The sequence below is a fragment of the Macaca fascicularis genome, chromosome 10 (assembly GCF_037993035.2).
Source record: "Macaca fascicularis isolate 582-1 chromosome 10, T2T-MFA8v1.1".
Classification (NCBI taxonomy): Eukaryota; Metazoa; Chordata; class Mammalia; order Primates; family Cercopithecidae; genus Macaca; species Macaca fascicularis.
In genome coordinates this window covers 93211843-93232960 of record NC_088384.1, presented here as the reverse complement: position 1 = coordinate 93232960, position 21118 = coordinate 93211843, and the positions used below count along the sequence as shown (strand labels likewise).

The following is a 21118-nucleotide window of genomic DNA, read 5'->3' as shown; positions in this document are numbered from 1 at the left end:
GAGTTCAGGAGTTCAAAACTAACCTGGCCAACATGGTGAAACCCTGTCTGTACTAAAAATACAAAATAATTAGCTGGGCTTGGTGACAGGCTCCTGTAATCTCAGCTATTCGGGAGGCTGAGGCACGAGAATCGCTTGAACCCAGGAGGCAGAGGTTGCAGTGAGCCAAGATCACACCACTGCACTCCAGCCTGGGCAACAGAGTGAGACTCCATCTCAGAAAAACAAAACAAAAAACCACAAAAAAGAAAGAATTTTCAGATTCAAGCCTCTCGAAATTCTTCTTTCCACATGTGCATAATTCAGTATTCCTTGTGTACCTATAGGGTAAATAAATATCCTGTATGTTCTGTATTGTAGAGATTTAAAAGGAAAATATATGCTTTAGCATTGGTGGGAAGGTAGTTCCCCACATGAAAGAAAGATCATTTTTTTGGCTGATCTCTGGGTTCTTTCAGCTTCTCCGGAGTCCAGTGGCCAAGAGACTGCCCAGCATATACTCTGTTGCCCGCTTTAAAGACTGGCTACAAGATGGAAATCATCTCTTTAGAATTCTCGGCCTGAGGGGACTGTATAATCTTGTTGGACACCAGGAGATGGTAGGAGGGGCCCCCAGACCATGGATTCTTTTCTTTTCTTTTCTTTTCTTTTCTTTTCCTTTTCTTTTCTTTTCTTTTCTTTCTTGCTTTCTTGCTTTCTTTCTCTTTCTCTCTTTTTCTTCCTTTCTTTCTTTCTTTGCTTTCTTTCCTTCCTTTCTTCCTTTCCTTCTCTTTCTTTTCTTCTTTCTTTCTTTTCTTTCTTTCTTTCTTTCTCTCATTCTCTCTTTCTTTCTCTCTTTCTTCTTTCTTTTCTTTTTTTTTTTCTTTTTTTGAGATAGGGTCTTGCTTTGTTGCCCAGGCTGGAGTTCAGTGACACCATCACTGCACGCTACAGCTTCAACCTCCCGGGCTCAAGTGATCCTCCTGTCTCAGCCTCCTGAGTAGCAAGGACCACAGGCGCATGCCACTATGCCCAGCTGATTTTTAAAATTTTGATAGAGACAGAGTTTCACTGTGTTGCCAGGGCTGTTCTCAAACTCCTGGGCTCAAGTGATCTGCCTACCTCAGCCTCCCAAAATATTGGGATTACAGGTGTGAGCCACAGCTCCTGGCCCAGACCACTGATTCCTAAGATACAAATAAATCACCCAAAACAGCACCTAAGAAACTGAAAACAGCTGAGGACAGTTGGGTAACCTGGGGACAGGAGTAGGTGGGAGAGGGTCTTTTTGCCTGCACGTCCTTTTGTATCATTTAAAATTTTATGCCTAAGAAATAGGCAAGTAGTGTCTATTTAAAAACTAATGAAATTGGCCGGGCACGATGGCTCACGCCTATAATCACAGCACTTTGGGAAGCCGTGGCAGGTGGATCACATGGTGAGGAGTTTGAGGCTAGCCTGGCCAACATGGTGAAACCCCGTCTCTGCTAAAAATACAAAAATTAGCCGGGCATGGTGGCACACGCCTGTAATTCCAGCTACTCAGTAGACTGAGGCAGGAGAATCGCATGAACCCGGGAGGCGGAGGTTGCAGTGAGCCGAGATGGCACCACTGCACTCCAGTCTTGCTCCAGAGCAAGACTCCATCTCAGAAAAAAAAAGTTAGGCCAGACGCGGTGGCTCACGCCTATAATCCTATAATACTAACACTTTGGGAGCCAAGGCGGGTGAATCACCTGAGGTCAAGAGTTCAAGACCAGCCTAACCAACATGGAGAAACCCCATCTCTGCTAAGAATACAAAAATTAGCCAGGCATGGTGGCGCATGCCTATAATCCCAGCTACTCGGGAGGCTAAGGCAGGAGAATCATTTGAACCTGGAAAGCGGAGGTTGCAGTGAACAGAGATTGCACCATTGCACTCCAGCCTGGGCAACAAGAGCAAAACTCTGTCCCACAAAAAAAAAGAAAAAAAAAGTTAATGGAATTAGATGAAATAAATTAAAAATCCAAATCATATATATTCATAATAGTTGATAGCTGCAATTTGCATGGGAGGTATACTCATTATCACAACCTGGATAGCATTTAGGTATTGTTTTATGCCTTGTACCATGTTGCCCCATGGAGTAGATTGAAAAGACCATTGATATGCTCCCAAGATGCTTGTCATTTAAAAAAAAGATCCCTGACATTCATGTTGGAAGAAAGCTCATCTTCCATAGGCCTGATGAGAAAACTAAGCCTAAGCCAGAAGACATGAGGAATTTCTGAAGCTTCAGTTTTGTCACTGGAGTTCTATTTCTTTTTCTTTCTTTCTTTTTCTTTTTCTTTTCTTTTTTTTTTTTTTTTTGGGGACAGGGACTCTCTTTGTCACCCAGGCTAGAGTGCGTTGGCATAATCTTGGCTCACCGCAACCTCTGCCTCCTGGGTTCAAGCGATTCTCCAAGTCTCCAAGTCCCAGCTTTCCAAGTACCTGGGATTACAGGCGTCTGCCATTATGCCTGGCTAATTTTTGTATGTTTTAGTAGGGACAGAGTTTCACCATGTTGGCCAGGCTGGTCTCAAGTGATCTGCCTGCCTCACCCTTCCAAAGTGCTGGGATTACAGGTGTGAGCCACCACAGGTGGTCTGGAGTTCTATTTTATTTATTTGTTTATTTATTTTTATTTTATTTTATTTTATATTTTTTTGAGATGGAGTCTGGCTCTGTCGCCCAGGCTGGAGTGCAGTGGCGCGATCTTGGCTTACTGCAAGGCTCTGCCTCTCAGGTTCATACCATTCTCCTGCCTCAGCCTCCCAAGTAGCTGGGATGATGTGCACCTGCCACCATGCCTGGCTAATTTTTTGTATTTTTTACTAGAGATGGGGTTTCATGTGTTAGCCAGGATGGTCTCAACCTCATGATCCGCCCGTCTCGGCCTCCCAAAGTGCTGGGATTACAGGCATGAGCCACTGCGCCTGGCCTATTTTTACTTTTTAAATTTTTTTTTAGAGACAGGGTCCTGCTCTGTTGCCCAGGCTAGAGTACAGTGACATGATCATGGCTCACTGCAGCCTTGAACTCCTGGCCTTAAGCAGTCCTCTTACCTCAGCCTCCAGAGTAGCTGGGATTACAGGCGTGAACCACTTCAGCAAATATTTTATTTAAAAATATTTGGGGCCAGGTGCAGTGGCTCACGCCTGTAATCCCAGCACTTCGGGAGGCCGAGGCGAGCAGATCACCTGATGTCAGGAGTTTGAGACCAACCTGGCCAATGTAGTGAAACTCCATCTCTACTAAAAATGCAAAAATTAGCCATGGTAGCATATGCCTGTAGTCCCAGCTAGTTGGGAGGCTGAGGCAGGAGAATTGCTTAAACCCGTGAAGCAGAGGTTGTAGTGAGCCAAGATCGCACCACTGCACTCCAGCCTGAATGACAGAGCAACACCCTGTCTTAAAAAAAAAATGTATTTCTGAAGCAAAAATGACAAATGTCAATGTATGTTAATTCTGGTTGACTGGATACATTAATATCTATTGCTTTATTCTACTTACTTTTTCTTTTTTTAAAAAATTGACTTCCTAACTTGTGTTTATATTCTATTCTTTTTCATGTGTATGTTTAAACTTTACAACCCTGAGACTGCTTGCTTTCAGTAGTTTCAGAAGAGCAGAATCCCTTTTCAGAATGAGAAGAACCCTTAAGTCCTCAGTCAAATTCTGCTTGAATTCCTGCCCGGGGATCTGTTTTCACACTGCTATAAAGATACTCCCTGAGACTGGGTAATTTATAAACAAAGGAGGTTTACTAGACTCTCAATTCCGCACGGCTAGGGAGGCCTCAGGAAACTTACAATCATGGCGGAAGGCAAAGGGGAAGCAGATACATCTTCACAACGGCAGAGCAGGAGAGAGACAGAAAGCAGGGGAAACTGCTACTTTTATTTTATTTTATTTTTTTTGAGACCGAGTCTCGCTGTGTCACCTAGGGTGGAGTGCAGTGGTGTGATCTCGGTTCACTGCAACCTCTGCCATCTGAGTTCAAGCTAAGCAATTCTCCTGCCTCAGCCTCCTGAGTAGCTGGGACCACAGGCACGCACCACCGTGCCAGGCTTTTTTTTTTTTTTTGGAGACAGAGTTTTGCTCTTGTTACCCAGGCTGGAGTGCAGTGGTGCGATCTCGGCTCACTGCAACCTTCGTCTGCCGGGTTTAAGCAATTCTCCTGTCTCAGCCTCCTGAGTACCTGGGATTACAGGTATGTGCTACCATGCCTGGCTAATTTTTGTATTTTTAGTAGAGACAGGGTTTTGCCATGTTGGTTAGGCAACTCCTGACCTCAGGTGATTCACCCGCCTCGGCTTCCCAGAGTGCTGGGATTACAGGCGTGAGCCACCGCGCTGGGCCTAATTTTTGTATTTTTAGTAGAGATGGGGTTTCGCCATATTGCCAGAATGGTCTCGAACTCCTGATCTCGAGTGATTCACCTGCCTTGGCCTCCCAAAGTGCTGGGATTACAGGCATGAGCCTCCGCGCCCAGCCAAAACTGCCACTTTAAAACCATCAGATCTCCTGAGACCTCCCTCACTATCATGAGAACAGCGTGGGGGAAGCCACCTTCATGAGCCAATCACTTCCCACCAAGTCCCTCCCTCTATATGTGGGAATTATCATTCAAGATGAAATTTAGGTGGGGACACAGAGCCAAACCATATCAGGATCTTTGAGCCTCTGTTTGGATACCTTGTGTGTTTGGGAGCTCACCATGGCCTGAGCTACCTGTTCCACTTTCCCTTGTTAGCAGAGCTCTTCCTTACAGTTAGCCCAAGCCCATAGCCCTAGACCTTCCCTGCCTGGTCCCACTTTTGCCCTTGAGGCAACTCAAAGCAGCTCTGCCCCACCTCTATGTATCAGACCCGCCAGTACTGAGAGAGGGCCATCATATCCCCTTCTTCTCCCTTCTGGATCTGCCAGCCCTAACAAAAATCAGTGAGCACTAGGTGCTAAGTAAAGATGGGGAGCACCCCCTTTGGTACCAGGTGACGTGCGATCAGGAGAAAAGCTGATGTGCTCCCTTTGGCCACACAGAGAGAAGACATCAAGAGCCTGTTGCCGTACATCGTAGACAGCTTGCGTGAAACCGATAAGAAGATCGTTCTGTCAGCCATCCAGATACTCCTGCAACTTGTTAGAACAATGGATTTCACTACCCTGGCTGCCATGATGAGGACTCTGTTCTCCTTATTTGGTGATGTAAGATAATCAGAGAGGAGAGACTTTCCTAGGAGGAGGGTAATGGGCATAACAGCAAACAGAAGTTGGTACAGTAATAAATACACTCTACTAGGTGTAGGACTTTTGCTTTCAGAGCATTTCAAACCTGCTCTCTTAAGACCCTTCCAGGTAACCTGTGATGTTGATAGGGCAGATGTTATTGTTTTTCAGATTTAACAACCACAACAACAACAAAAAACTGAACCTAGAAACTTGCTAAGGTACTACCCTGCTTTGTGATGGGGAAGGGGAAAACATTCTTTCCCTTCAAGAACTATCAGAACTGGGTCAAGATGGTGGATGATATTTACGTCCCTGTCCCAAATCCCATATATTTCTCAAGAGGAAATACATGGAGCACAGTGACAGCATCCTTGGAAGAGTAAAACATACCAAGGCTGGGATTTCAGATTTCCGCAAAACAGCCTGTGTGAATGGTTCCTGCCTGTACCAGGCACAAGGTTTGCTGACTACAGGTGAGACTGTGTGCATCTCTCACTTGTAGAGTGAGAAAACAAGTAGTGCCAAAGCAGCAAGTCTTACTGTGTCCATATATATATGACAGGGAGGGAGATGGAGGCTTGCTCTGTTGCCCAGGCTGGAGTGCAGTGGTGTGATCTTGGCCCACTGCAACCTCCGCCTCCCAGGTTCAAGTGATTCTCCTGCCTCAGCCTCCCAAGTAGCTGGGACTACTACAGGCATGTGTCACCACGCCCGGCTAACTTTTGTATTTTTAGTGGAGACGGGGTTTCCCCATATTGGCCAGGCTGGTCTTGCACTCCTGACCTCAAGTGATCTGCCCACCTCAGCCTCCCAAAGTGCTGGGATTACAGGCGTGAGCCACTGCGCCTGGCCTGTGTGCACGTATATTTTATTTCTTGCCCTCAGCTACATACAGCTAAATAGCGTCATACCAGGACTGGCTTTTCACCTCCTCCCAAGTTCTTACAAGCTAAGCATGCACACATTCAGTGAGTTGCTTCCCTTTGTCTACTCCCTTCCTAGGTGAGACCTGATGTTCATCGTTTCTCCATGACTCTCTTTGGAGCCGCCATAAAGTCTGTAAAAAACCCAGATAAGAAGAGTGTAGAGAAACAAGTCCTGGACAGCTTGGTCCCACTACTTTTGTATTCTCAGGATGAAAATGATTCAGTAGCTGAGGTAATGCCTACTGTTGGGGTCTCTCATCTCTCAATGACTTCAAATCCAGAGCCAACGCTGCAAAGAAAAGAAGCATTCATATATATATATGTATATGTGTGTGTGTGTGTATATATGTGTGTGTGTATATATGTGTGTGTATATATGTGTGTGTGTGTATATATTTTTGAGACAGGGTCTCTGTCACCCAGGCTGGAGTGCAGCGGTGTGATCTCAGCTCACTGCAACCTCCACCTCCTGGGTTCAAGCAGTTCTCCTGCCTCAGCCTCCCAGGTAGCTGGGCTTAACAGCTGCCCACGACCATGCCTGGCTAATTTTTGTATTTTTAGTAGAGATGGGGTTTCGCCATGTTGGCCAGGCTGGTCTCAAACTCCTGACCTCAAGTGATCCACCTGCCTTGGCTTCCCAAAGTGCTGGGATTACAAGCATGAGCCACCGCGCCTGGCCTGACATTTCAATTTTTCATTATTACAGTGCTGCAATTATTTTACCTATTTCCTTGTGCACGCATATGAGAGTTTCTTGAGGGCATAAACCCAGAAGTAGAGTATCTAGGTGTCTTTAACTTTTTATTAGATATTTATAAATCACTAAATATAGTGGCTGAAGTAATTTATATGCCCATCAGTAGCCAAAGGAATTCTTATGGCCCAAACATCTAGTGGACCTGAGATAAAATACTGGCTTGGAGATTCATCAGAGGTGTTGCATGGTGCATGGGTGGCATTCTGAGAACAACGAACTTGATAAATTTGGCTCAAGGATGTGGATCAGGAAGAGATCAGTCCTCTGGAATTCCTTCCTTCCAACCCAGAGATGCCACAAGGACAGAAGTCAGGAGCTGCACTTCCTTTGTAGAGTGACAGAAAAATGGCATAGGAACAGTTAAGTGGAGGTGGGCGCTTCATCTCTAGGGCACACGGTAATGGGAACTCCTGCCCAAACCTCTGGTCTAGGGATTGCATCTGCAAGCTGTCACTTTTGCCCAGCACCAGTGGTTTCTACATTCTCCCCAGAACCCTAGGGTTTTTGTAGATTCCATGTAAGGACTATTTGGGGAAGTTGGAGGAGGAGGAGGAGGAGGGCAGGATTCCAGTTCCTTTCTGCCCTTCTCTCTTTTATCAGCTTTTCATATTGCACTTTAGTACTAGTTTTATTGAAGAAAGATTACCTCTGTTTAAAAATGAGGCTGGGCATGGTGATTCACGCCTGTAATCCCAGCACTTTGGGAGGCCAGGGTGGGTGGATCACCCAAGGTCAGGAGTTCAAGACTAGCCTGGCCAACATGACAAAACCCTGTCTCTATGTAAAAATACAAAAATTAACCAGGCGTGGTGTTGGGCACCTGTAATCCCAGCTACTCAGGAGGCTGAGGGAAGAGAATCGCTTGAACCTGGGAGATGGAGGTTGCAGTGAGCCAAGATGGCACCACTGCAGTCCAGCCTGGGCAACAGCACGAGATTCCATCTCAAAAAAATAAAAATGTTTGAAAATGCTGATCTATGATCATCTCTTTCACAGGAGAGCAGGCGAGTCCTAACTATATGTGCCCAGTTCCTGAAGTGGAAGCTGCCCCAAGAAGTGTACTCTAAAGATCCCTGGCACATCAAACCTACTGAAGCAGGAACAATCTGCAGATTCTTTGTATGTGAGCAATAATGGCTTTGTTAACGCTTTAACATACTGAGAGACCTATTTTCTTCTGACACACTGTTTAATGACAGAACATGGCATACAATAAATATTTCCCATTTCTTTTCACATCAGCAGTTGATATCTATGAGCAGTTTTTTGGTTTGTTTTTTTTTTTTTTTGAGACGGAGTCTCACTCTGTCGCCCAGGCTGAAGTGCAGTGGCGTGATTTCAGCTCACTGCAAGCTCCGCCTCCCGGGTTCATGCCATTCTCCTGCCTCAGCCTCCTGAGTATCTGGGACTACAGGCGCCCGCCACCGTGCCCAGCTAATTTTTTGTATTTTTAGTAGAGATGGAGTTTCACTATGTTAGCCAGGATGGTCTCAATCTCCTGACCTTGTGATCTCCTCGCCTCGGCCTCCCAAAGTGCTGGGATTACATGCGTGAGCCACCACGCCCGGCCTATGACCTGTTTTTTATTGTGGATCTATGTTTCTATAGTTCCCTCCCAACTGAGTCACAAATTTAATTTCGATTGCTACCCTTAGTCACAAAAAGACTGGTGGACTCTTTGGAGCCCTTCTAACATGGGTCAGAGGCTACAAGGTCAGGTTGATGCTGAAAAAGTTACTTATGGACTGAATTGAAATGGAGTTATATATTGCTTTTATAACTATCTTGAATCCTTTCCTTGACTAGAACGGATTGTTTTACTGTCCATCAGGGCATGTCCAGGGAGTCCCAAGCAAGGGCTGCTGTGCAGTGTGGCCATGCAGCATGATGGCAGCATGCCACTTGTTCTGCCAGGACCCAGATGGTGTCATTTCTCTTCATGAACTCCACAGAAGCTACTGTGGCTGATCCCAGGGTCAAGCTTGAGCCCGGGCAGCCTCCACAAGCCCATCCATGGTTTTCTAGAAGCTGACCCTAGAACCACCTAGCAGACCCTAGGAATGACTGACTATTCCCAGGAGTCTCCCATATGTACCACCTCTTTAGGACCCACAGAAGCTTTCTCTGATCAGACTTGCAGTGCCCTTGTGTCGGGGATTCCATTAGGGATTATCTGTCTGATCTCCACCCAAACCTATAGCTGATGCACTGATGACAGCATTTACAGAAGAAAATTTGGTGCTGTCAACTACAAGTTGTCCATGTTAATTATGCCATAAGTTCTATCAAAATAAATCCTATTTTCCCCCTCCTATTTTTTTTTTTTTTTTGAAACAGAGTCTCACTCAGTTGCCCAGGCCTTGGCCTCCCAAGTAGCTGGGATTACAGGCCCACACCACCATGTCTGGCTAAGTTTTGTATTTTTTTAGTAGAGCTGGGGTTTTGCCATGTTGGCCAGGCTGGTCTGGAACTCTTGACCTCAGGTGATCCACACTGCTCTACCTCCTAAAGTGCTGGGATTACAGGCATGAGCCACCGCACCCAGCCTCCCCCTCCTATTCTTGAGGTGCCGTCCCTATACAAGATCCACTGAGAGGTGCCTTCATTCACCCAAAAGCCATGACAGGCCATAGAGAACCCGAGGATTAAAACTTTCTGAGGGGGCCAGGTGCAGTGGCTCACGCCTGTAATCCCAGCACTTTGGGAGGCCGAGGCAGGCGGATCACAAGGTCAGGAATTCAAGACCAGCCTGGCCAATATGGTGAAACCCTGTCTCTACCAAAAATACAAAAAAGAAAATTAGCTTGAGCACCTATAGTCCCAGCTACTCGGGAGGCTGAGGCAGGAGAATCGCTTGAACCCGGGAGGTAGAGGTTGCAGTGAGCCAAGACTGCGCCACTGCACTCCAGCCTGGGTAACAGAACGAGGCTCATTCTGAAGAAAAAAAAAAAAAAAAAAAAAAAAAAAAAAAAACTTCCTGAAGGGAGCCTGCAAGCTAGCAAGGGAGATAAAACCTCGATGTAAAAAAGTGCGTGCCAGGAGAGGAATACCTGCAAAATGCTCAGAGCAGGGTTAGGTCAGGCAGGCAAACAGTCAGGGACAAGCTCATAGGGAGGCAGAACTCAAGGTGAAGCTTAAAGAACAAGACTTAAATACAGAGAAGCCAAGATGGGACATTCACAGGATTTAGAATAACTTGGTCTAGGGGCTTGTTATTCTGGTATAATACTCATTCAGCAACTGTAGTTATTTCAAACACTACTGTACTCTTTCTGATAGAGTCTCCAACCCCAGAAACTATGGTAAGTCTGATCAAAAGAGTGCTGCTGCTTCATTACTTTATACTTATTTTTTCCCCACTTAGGAAAAAAAGTGCAAGGGGAAAATTAACATCCTAGAACAAACACTGATATACTCCAAGAATCCAAAACTTTCCGTCAGAAGATCAGCAGTCTTGTTTGTAGGTACAAAGAACGCCCTTTCATTCCTATAGTCACTTTTGTCCTATACTTTCCCAAATTGTGTTGGCAAGCATCTCTTCTTTTTTTCTTTTCCTTCTTCCTTTCTTTCTTTCTTTCTTTTTTTTTTTTTTTTTTTTTTTGAGGAGTCTCACTCTGTCACCCAGGTTGGAGTGCAGTGGCGTGATCTCAGTTCACTGCCACCTCCATCTTCCGGATTCATGTGATTCTCCTGCCTCAGCCTCCTGAATAGCTGGGATTACAGGCACCTGCCACCACACCTGGCTAATTTTATTTTTATTTTTATTTTTATTTTTATTTTTATTTTTGAGAAAAGTCTCGCTCTTGTCCCCCAGGTTTGAGTGCAATGGCTTGATCTCAGCTCACTGCAACCTCTGCCTCCCGGGTTCAAACAATTCTCCTGCCTTTGCCTCCCAAGTAGCTGGGATTCAGCTGCCTGCCACTATACCCTGCTAATTTTTGTAACTTTTAGTAGAGACGGGGTATCACCATGTTGGCCAGGCTGGTCTCGAACTCCTGACCTCAGGTGATCCACCCGCCTCAGCCTCCCAAAGTGCTGGGATTACAGGCATGAGCCACTGCATCCGGCCTAATTTTTGTGTTTTTAGTAAAGATGGGACTTCACCGTGTTGGCCAGGCTAGTCTTGAACTCCAGACCTCAGGTGATCCACCTGCCTCAGCTTCCCAAAGTGCTGGGATTACAAGCGTAAGCCACCACACCCAGTCAGTATCCCCATTTTTATGTATGTATGGTGTGGGGGTTTTATATGTGTGGGCAGGGGTGGTGGTTTGAGACAAGGTCTCACTTTGTTGCCCAAGTTGAAGCACAGTGGCACGATAATGGCTTGCTGCAGCCTCAACATCCTAGGCTCAAGCAATCCTCCTACCTCCCTCAGCCTCTTGAGTAGCTGGGACTATAGGCATGTGCCACCATGCGCAGCCGATTTTTTTTTTTTTTTTTTTTTTTAAGAGACAAGGTCTTGCTACATTGCCCAGACTGGTCTTAAACTCCTGGGCTCAAGCAGTCTTCCCGCCTCAGCCTCCCAAAGTGCTGGGATTACAGGCGTTAGTCACCGTACCCGGCTGTGAGTCACTGCACATGGCCAAGTATCCCCATTCTTTATGAAGATGACCTTGGAAAAAGGGGCTCTGCTACCTATAGGTAACTACCAGGCATGTGGAAGCCCAGTTTTTGGAATCTGCCTAATTATCAGAAGGCTGATTCCACCAGCTGCTTAGATGTCTTAATGATAAAAACTTTTAGATATTCATTTCCCAGAGCAAAAGCCAGATCACAGTACTCATTGACTTTATCCTGCCTTTAGGCCTTTTATCGAAGTACATGGATCACAATGAGCTCAGGAGGATGGGTACTGACCGGATAGAGGATGGTAAGTGATAACAGTCCTTGAATTTGGGGTGTACCCATATTTTGGAAGGTATCTGAGGCAGCCGCTGTGGGAAGGCTTTATAGCAGAGCTGAGACCCTGAGCTCTAGAAAACCTGGCTTTTGTAGCAGGAGTGCTATTGGTGATTTCAGCTGAATGACAGTCCCATTCCAGTCCAGTTTCCCTTTAGGAAAGGACATGACCCTATTTGTCTGGAAACTAGCTTTGATGAGTCTTGGGGACAGTTCCTGAGCCTTGTCTGTCAGCAAATAAGACATTACCTAGAAATACTATCTTAGGAAATTATGATGATTCCTCACAAGTACCACAGAGATGACTGCAGCACTATTTTCTATAAGCAGTTGTCCTGTAACGTAGGTAGGACTTGGTAATAGAGATGGTTGATAGTCACATTTTTCTTTAATTTTTTTCTTTAATGTTTTTCTTTCAAATCCCCTGTTCTGAGACACAGGCATTCTTTTTTTTCTTTCGAGACGGAGTCTTGCTCTGTCGCACAGTTGAGTGCAGTAGCCTGGTATCGGCTCACTGCAGCCTCCACCTCCCAGGTTCAAGTGATTCTCCTGCCTCAGCCTCCTGAGTAGCTGGGATTACAGGCACGTGCTACCACGCCCTGCTAATTTTTGTATTTTTGGTAGAGATGGGATTTCACCATATTGGTCAGGCTGGTCTCAAACTCTTGGCCTCAGGTGATCCACCCACCTCAGCCTCCCAAAGTGCTGGGATTACAGGCATGAGCCACTGCGCCCGGCCAAAACAGGCATTCTTTATTCCCACTAAGAAGTAGTCCTACCATTAGAAAATGCCATATGATGCTGTCTTACAATCCAAAATTATTACTTGCAGAATCTAATCAAAATCCTGAGCAATTCATTACTTATAAAATAAAAACATAACTGGTGAAACGGCTAGCAGCTAAAGTTTATTTAAGAAAGATCATGCCACTTTTCTCTAAGGTCTCCCACTTCCTCACAGATACCAGAAGCAAAGAAAGGAGGCTGGGTGCAATGGCTCACACCTGTAATTCCAGCACTTAGGGAGGCTGAGGTGGGAGGATTACTGGAGCCCAGGAGTTCAAGACCAGCCAGGGCAACATAGTGAGACTTCGTGTCTCTCTCTCTCTCTCTCTCTCTTTATTTATATATTTATTTATATATATATATATATATATATATATATATATATTTTTTTTTTTTTTTTTTTTGAGATGGAGTCTCGCTCTGTTGCCGAGGCTGGAGTGCAGTGGTGCAATCTCAGCTCACTGCAGCCTCCACCTCCTGGTTTCAAATGATTCTCGTGCCTCAGTCTCCCAGGTAGCTGGGATTACAGGTGCCCGCCACCATGCCTGGCTAATTTTTATATTTTTAGTAGAGATGGGTTTCTCCATGTTGTCCAGGCTGTTCTTGAACTTCTTACTTCAGGTGATCCGCCTGCCTCAGCCTCCCAAAGTGCCAGGATTACAGGCATGAGCCACTGCACCTGGCCTCTATTAAAAAAAGAAAATTAGTCGGTGTGGTGGTATGTGCCTGTGGTTCCAGCTACTCAGGAGGCCAAAGCGGGAACATTGTTTGAGCCCAGGAGGTCAAGGCTTCAGTGAGCCGAGACCGCACCACTGCACTCCAGCCTGGGTGACAGAGTAAGATTCCGTCAAAGAGAGAAAGAGAGGAAGAGAGGAGGGAGGAGGGAGGGAGGTGGGAAGGAGGGAGAGAGGGAGGAAGGGAGATTATTCCAAGGGATAGGATTCTACGTGGCTGATTCTGTTCAAATAAAAGGAAATTATTTTCTAATCTAAAAGGGGGATGAAACTTCCTTTTCCATTCAAAAGTTATCTATATGAAAGATCTAGAAAATATATATAATTATGTGCATATAGATTAGAATGAACCATATGTGATTAACATTTCATGTTCTGTGGAACATGGCCAGGTGTGGTGGCTCACGCCTGTAATCCCAGCACTTTGGGAGGCCCAGGCAGGTGGATCACCTTAGGTCAGAAGTTCAAGACCAGCCTGGCTAACATGGTGAAATCCCCTCTCTACTAAAAATACAAAATTAGCCAGGTGTGATGGCACATGGTGCATGCCTGTAGTCCAGCTACTCGGGAGACAGAAGCAGGAGAATCACATGAACCTGGGAGGCGGAGGTTTCAGTGAGCCGAGATGCGCCATTGCACTCCAGCCTAGGGACAGAGTGAGCCTTCATCTCAAAAAAATAATAAATAAATAAATAAATAATGAATGTTCTGTGGAACATGTGGACAGACCTCAATGCAACAAGTGAAAGAAACTACAAACTAGTGAAGTGTTACATTTTGGAAGCAAACAAGATGAATTTAAAGGCAAAACACTGCTTAATAAGTATAAAGCTCCAAATTATGAAGAGGTATTGAGCATTTTTGAGAGCTTGGAGAATTATACATAAAAAAGAGAACCTGGCCCGGCGTAGTGGCTCATGCCTGTATTCCCAGCACTTTGGAAGGCTGAGGTGGTAGATCACCTGAGGCCAGGAGTTCAAGACCAGCCTGGCCAACATGGCAAAACCCCGTCTCTACTAAAAATACAAAAATTAGCTGGGCATATTGATGTGCACCTGTAATCCCAGCTACTCAGGAGGCTGAGACATGAGAACTGCTTGAACCTGGGAGGCAGAGGTTGCAGTGAGTCAAGAACGTGACACTGCACTCCAGCTGGAGCAGCAGAGCAAGACTCTGTCTCAAAAAAAAATTTAATTAAATAAATAAAATAAAAATAAAAAAGATCCTTTTCTAGGTATGATACCAAAGGCATATCCATAAAATAAAAGAATGGTAGATTTGTCTACATCAAAATTTTAAAAACCAACTTTGAAAAAGAGAGAAAAAGTTAAAAGTGAAATGCAAACAATAATATGAAGGGAAATATTTGCAACATGCTAAAGGGTTAATACCCTTAAATCAAATTAGAAATCCTCAAAAGAAAAGTGGCAAACAATATGAATAAGCGGTTCATAGAATAATTACAAATGGCCAATAAATAGATGAAAGATATTTGATATTACTAGTAATCAGAGGTTTGCAAAATAAATCATGATGAGATGCCAGTATGCGTTTTTCTGTCAAAATGGCAAAGATTACCAATTAATAAACTTCGAGCCGGACACAATGGCTCATGCCTGTAATCCCAGCAGTTTGGGAGGCCCAGGTGGGTGGATCACCTAAGGTCAGGAGTTTGAGACCAACCTGGCCAACATGGTGAAACCCCATCTCTACTAAAAATACAAAAATTAGCCAGGTGTGATTCAAGGAGAATCGCTTCAACCTGGGAGGCGGAGATTGCAGTGAGCCGAGATCGTGCCACTGCACTCCAGCCTGGGTGACAGAGTGAGACTTCGTCTCAAAAAAAAAAAAGAGGGAGATTCTCCTGCCTCTGCCTCCTGAGTAGCTGGGATTACAGGCGCCATGCCCGGCTATTTTTTGTATTTTAATAGAGATGGGGTTTCACCATGTTGGTCAGGCTGGTCTCGAACTTCTGACCTCGTGAGCTGCCCGCCTCGGCCTTCCAAAATCCTGGGATTACAGGCGCAAGCCACCGTGCCCAACCTGACTTATCAATTCTTATTTAGGAATTTAATCTATGAAAATAAGCAGAAATAATTACAGGAATGTTCATTTTAGTGTTATTTAGAATAACAAAAATGGGAAATAATCTAGATTGGAAACAACAGATAATTAAATAAATTATAGCATATTCATATTGTAGAATTATATACAGGTTGAGCATCCCTAATCAGAAAAATCCAAAATCTGAAATGCTGTCCACCCTGAAACTTCTTGAGTGTTAACGTGACACCACAATGGGAAAATTCCATACCTGACCTACCTCATAAGACAAAACACAATCAAGCAGTTGTGGTGGCTCACACCTGTAATCCTAGCACTTTGGGACGCCAAGGCAGGCAGATCATCTGAGGTCAGGAGTTCAAGACCAGCCTGGCCAACATGGTGAAGCCCTGTCTACTAAAAATACAAAAAGTAGCCGGGCGTAATGGTGCGCACCTATAATCCCAGCTACTCAGGAGCCTGAGGCAGGAGAATCGCTTCAACCCGGGAGACGGAGGTTGCAGTGAGCCAAGATCTGTCACTCTGGGTGACAGAGTGAGACTCTGTTTAAAACACACACACACACACACACACACACACACACACACACACACAGTCAAAACTTTGTTTCATGCACAAAACTATTTAAAATATTGTATAATATAAAATTACCTTCAGGGTATATTTATAAGGTGTATATGAAACATAAATGAATTTTGTGTTTAGACTTCAGTCCTATCCCCAAAATATCTCATTATGTATATGCACGTCTTCCAAAATCCGAAACAGTCTAATTTCCAAAACACTTCTGCTTCCAAACATTTTGGATACGGGATCCTCAACCTGAATAGCCATGAAAAATATTATAGAATAATTTTCATTTTATTTATTTATTTATTTATTTTGAAACAGGATCTCAGCCTGTTGCCCAGGCTGGAATGCAGTGGCACGATCTCAGTTCATTGCAATCTCTACCTCCTAGGCTGAAGGGATCCTCCCACCTCAGTCTCCCAAGTAGCTGGGACTACAGGCACAAGGCACCACACCTGGCTAGTGTTTTATGTTTTGATATTATGTAGGCATAGGGTTTTGCCGTGTTGCCCAGGCTGGTTTTGAACTCCTGGGCTCAGGTGATCCACCTCCCTAGGCTTCCCAAAGTGCTAGAATAATTTTTAAATGACTCAGATAAATGATGATGTGGTATCATTAAATAAAACCAGCATTTGCAATTCCTAGGTCATATGGTTCCGTTTGGACAAAAAGTAAAAGCATATATATGTAAATATAAATGTATGAAAAAAAAGACCAGAAAGATATACATTGAAAATAACAGTAGTTATCTCTAGATGGTAGGATTATGGGTGACTTTTCTTCTTGTGCTTACATGTAATATCTAAATTTTCTGCACAATGAACATGTATTTATTTTGTAATATGAAAACATAAAAACTGCTTGGCACGGTAGCTCACACCTGTAATCCCAGCACTTTGGGAGGCCAAGGTGGGCGGATCACTTGAGGTCAGGAGTTCAAGACCAGCCTGGCCAACATGGTGAAACATGGTGAGCCGAGATCGTGTCACTGCACTCCAGCCTGGGCAACAGAAGGAGACTTCATCTCAAAAAAAAAAAAAAAGAAAAAAAAAGAAAACATTAAAAACTAAAAGTTTTTTGTGTTTTTTGTTTGTTTGTTTGTTTGTTTTTTGTAATTAAAAGAGGATAGTGATGTAAGAGTTACTTCTAGGACCAACACAGGAACTTAGATATTAACATTAGACATGGCTTGGGAGGTCCAGATAATTTGACTTTAGAAAGACTACTTGGAATGTGATTATTGCAGAAGAGTGAAATGTTTGGCAACTCAGAAACCAGTAGGTTTTGTAGATCAAAATTGGAATCAATTCACTGATATATAAACTTTTAGACAGTTGGACCTGTAATCTAAGCTGCTATGGGCATGTAAGCTTTTTGCTATCTAGACCTTCGTTCATTTCCATAGATCTCAGGGGCTTTTACCTCCAACCTGTGTTTGCCTGCCGCTAGATCTGAGAGAGCTGCTGTGTGACCCTGAGCCCTCGCTGTGCATCATCACCTCCCAGACTCTGTTACTAGTCCAGATGGCAAGCGCCGAACCAAAACCTAAGCAGAGAGTGAACTGGTTGCAGAAGCTCATGGGCAGGTCCTCTGCCTAGAAACACAAGGCAAGCAACATCAGGTAAAAACCAATCCTTTCAGAAACCACAGAAGTCACTGATGCCAGCCCCCCTTTTTTCAGACTTAAAACAATGCCAGCATTAAGCCACCTCTACCCATTTAATTACCTCCAACGTGTTTTTTGCTTTCAAAACCTTGAAGAAGATATAGAGGAGGGCAGTTCTTAGTTTAAAATTGCAGATACAGTTTAAAAATCTACAGAGTTGGCCGGGCGCGGTGGCTCAAGCCTGTAATCCCAGCACTTTGGGAGGCCGAGACGGGCGGATCACGAGGTCAGGAGATCGAGACCATCCTGGCGAACACAGCGAAACCCCGTCTCTACTAAAAAAAAAAATACAAAAAACAAAAAAAATGTAGAGTTTTTGGCCGGGCATGGTACCTCACGCCTATAATCCCAGCACTTTGGGACTCCAAGGCAGGCAGATCACTTGAGGTCAGGAGTTTGAGACCAGCGTGGCCAACATGATGAAACCCCGTCTCTACTTAAAATACAAAAATTAGCTAGGCATGGTGGCAGGCACCTGTAATCCCAGGTACTTGGGAGGCCGAGGCAGGAGAACCGCTTGAACCCAGGAGGCAGAGGTTGCAATGAGCCAAAGTCACGCCACTGCATTCCAGCCTGGGTGACAGAGTAAGACTCTGTCTCAAAAAAAAAAAAAAAAGTTCACATCTTTTTTTGTTTGTTTGTTTGATTTCTTTTAGAGATAGGGTCTCCCTCTGTCACCCAAGTTCAAGTGCAATGGCATGATCACAACTCACTAACCTCGAAGTCCTGGCCTCCTGCCTCAGCCTACTAAGTAGCTGGAACTACAGGCACATACAACCAACCATACCTGTTAAATAGCCCTTCATGCTGTTGTCTCCATCTCAGAAAATAAGATAGCCCTTAACTGCTACAAACCGTTCTTTGTCAAATGGGAAAGGCAAAACAGAAACAAGAGCTAATATAGGTGATGTTAGGGTTTGCCTATATCTACATCTTCTGCCTCCATTTAAATCATAAACTGGATTTTATATTGCACATGCTATCTTACCAAATATCAGCACAATTATTTGCTCTGTAAATAGAGCTATATTTGGAATAGGCAAAATAATACAGTGGAAATATGAAGTTCAGAGTGTACAGGTCTGGGATCAAATGCCAGCATTATAGCTGACTTTCTGGAAACATTAAAAAAAATTATTTCTCAACTGCAGGTTTATGTAAAAAATGGAGATAGCGTTTTCTAACTAAAGGCTTGTTGAAAGGAATAAATGAAAGAGTATGTTTAAGAGGTATTAGACAGATTGAGCACAGAGTACATATTTAGTGATTGTTAATTCCCCGTCCTCCCCCTTGTACTGGACTCGCACCAGGGACTAAGAACTACAGATGAATAAGCTAATTTTTTTTCTTTTTTTTTTTTTTTGTAGGACAGAATCTTGCTATGTTGTGCAGGTAGGCTAGTCTTGAACTCATGGCCTCAAGTCATCCTCCTGTGTCAGCCTCCCAAAGTGCTGAGATTACAAGCATGTACCACCGCACCCAGCAGAATTCCAGTCTTGAGAAGCAGGTCAAGGACAGCTTGAAAAGAGATTCTAAATAAATGTTAATGTTACAATGTTAGTATGTCTGCTTAATTGCCAACAATATTAAGAATAAAATAACTTTTTTCTTTTTTTTTTTTTTTTTTGAGACAGGGTCTCGCTCATTTACCCAGGCTGGAGTGCAGTGGCACGATGATGACTCACTGCAACCTCAGCCTCCTGGGCTCAAGTGATCCTCCCCACTGAGCCTCCCAAATAGCTGGGACTACAGGTGTGTGCCACCATGCCCAGCTAATTTTTTGTATTTTTGGTAGAGATGGGGTTTTGCCGTGTTGCCCAGGATAGTCTCAAATTCCTGAGTTTAAGTAATCTGCTCACCTTGGCCTCCTAAGTGCTGGGATTACAGATGTGAGCTACCATGCCTGGCCAGCAATCCATTCTAATAGTTTCATATTTAATGATGTATTTTTGTGAAATCCTTTATGGCCCTGTCTTCTTCCTTTTCCTTTCCCTTAAAAACTCCAAGTGGCCAGGTGCAGTGGCTCATGCCTGTAATCCCAGCACTTTGGAAGCCCAAGGCAGGCAGATCATGAGGTCAGGAGTTTCAGACCAACCTGGCCAACATAGCGAAACCCTGTCTCTAGTAAAAATGCAAATACCCGGGCATGGTGTCATGTGCCTGTAGTCTCACCTACTGAGGAGGCTGAGGCAGAAGAATCACTTTAACCCAGGAGGCAGAGGTTGCAGTGAGCCAAGATCATGCCACTGCACTCCAGCCCAGGCGACAGTACAAGACTCCGTCTAAAAAAAAAAAAAAAAAGGAAAAAACCTCCAAACAAGAAAAAAATCTCTGAATTGGTGTAATGGTAAATATATCCCAATATATCCAAGTTTTCCACTCCTCCTCCCCTTTTTTCCATTTTCATGATTCCCTCTCCTATAACCGATGTCAGATCCTCAAATGGCTCTAGGATAGGAACTATTATTTGTTGAGTACCTACTGTCTGCTTTAAGCATAAATGGAGAAAAATTTCTTACAAGCAGAAATTTTCTGGGAAAAGAGATTAGTTTGTGCTGGGCGACCACTTTTGTAAGTTGCATGTGGAATTGTGGGAGACCCCCAAGAGGCACACTGAACTAATTAGAAATAGTCACCATCAATCTGATTCTCAGGCTCTTGTTTGGTTGAAGAATATACACAGAGAGCCAGAGCTGAGCTATCTAGGGCAATGGAGGGACATTTTGGAGGTGATATGGGAAAAAAAGAAAGGAAATGGAACAACTGGCAGGTGAAGAATGGAAATATCTAATGGTTAATTGCATTAAATTTTTTTTTTTTTTTTTTTTTTTCGAGACGGAGTGTCGCTCTGTTGCCCAGGCTGGAGTGCAGTGGTGTAATCTCAGCTTACTGCAACCTCTGCCTTCCCGGTTCAAGTGATTCTCCTCCTGCCTCAGCCTCCCGAGTAGCTGGGACTACAGGCGAGCATCATCATGCCCAACTAATTTTTGTATTTTTAGTAGAGACAGGGTTTTGCCATTTTGGCCAGGCTGGGCTTGAACTCCTGGCCTCAAGTGATCTGTCCACCTCAGCCTCCCAAAATGCTGGGATTACAGGCATGAGCCACCATGCCTGGCCCCCATTTCCCCCAATTCTTTGATATCTGGTTTAAGTATTCTTAGCTATTATCTTTTAGTTAGTGATTTGGATGAAATGCTTTACTTTTTTTAAACATTGTGGTTATGACTAAATAAAAATTGAGTTTGCATTTTTCCAAATTAAAGGAAAAAAAGGTAGCCATAAGGAATCACAAATATGACTAGGGTAGGGTGAGAAAGGGGAGAGTAGCAAATGAAGGCAGAGTTAGACAGGGGACCAAGGCACTACAGACCCTCAGTGCCTTGTAGGCCAGGACAAGGAGCTTGGCTTAACCCTGAAAGAAATGGGGAGTCGCTGGAACATTTTCAAACTTTTGGATTTTTGACAATTGAATAGATTTAAA

General features: G+C 44.2%; 1 protein-coding gene across 8 annotated transcripts in view; it reads left to right on the top strand.

The window, feature by feature from the left end:
* MROH8 (maestro heat like repeat family member 8) overlaps positions 1-19195 on the top strand; it is a 77391-nt gene extending 58196 nt beyond the window's left edge. For 5 of the 8 annotated variants that reach the window (XM_005568951.5, XM_065523122.2, XM_065523126.2 and 2 more), the window contains 8 exons: positions 459-599; positions 5047-5211; positions 6238-6393; positions 7915-8037; positions 10283-10382; positions 11723-11788; positions 17421-17592; positions 19005-19195. In XM_005568951.5, the coding sequence (XP_005569008.2) occupies positions 459-599; positions 5047-5211; positions 6238-6393; positions 7915-8037; positions 10283-10382; positions 11723-11788; positions 17421-17569 (900 nt within the window). In that variant the 3' untranslated portion in view covers positions 17570-17592; positions 19005-19195. Of the gene's footprint in view, positions 1-458; positions 600-5046; positions 5212-6237; positions 6394-7914; positions 8038-10282; positions 10383-11722; positions 11789-17376; positions 17593-19004 lie in introns of all 8 variants that reach the window. The other 3 variants (XR_012419338.1, XR_012419337.1, XR_012419339.1) reach the window with 3 other exon arrangements.
* The last annotated feature ends 1923 nt before the right edge of the window (positions 19196-21118 follow it).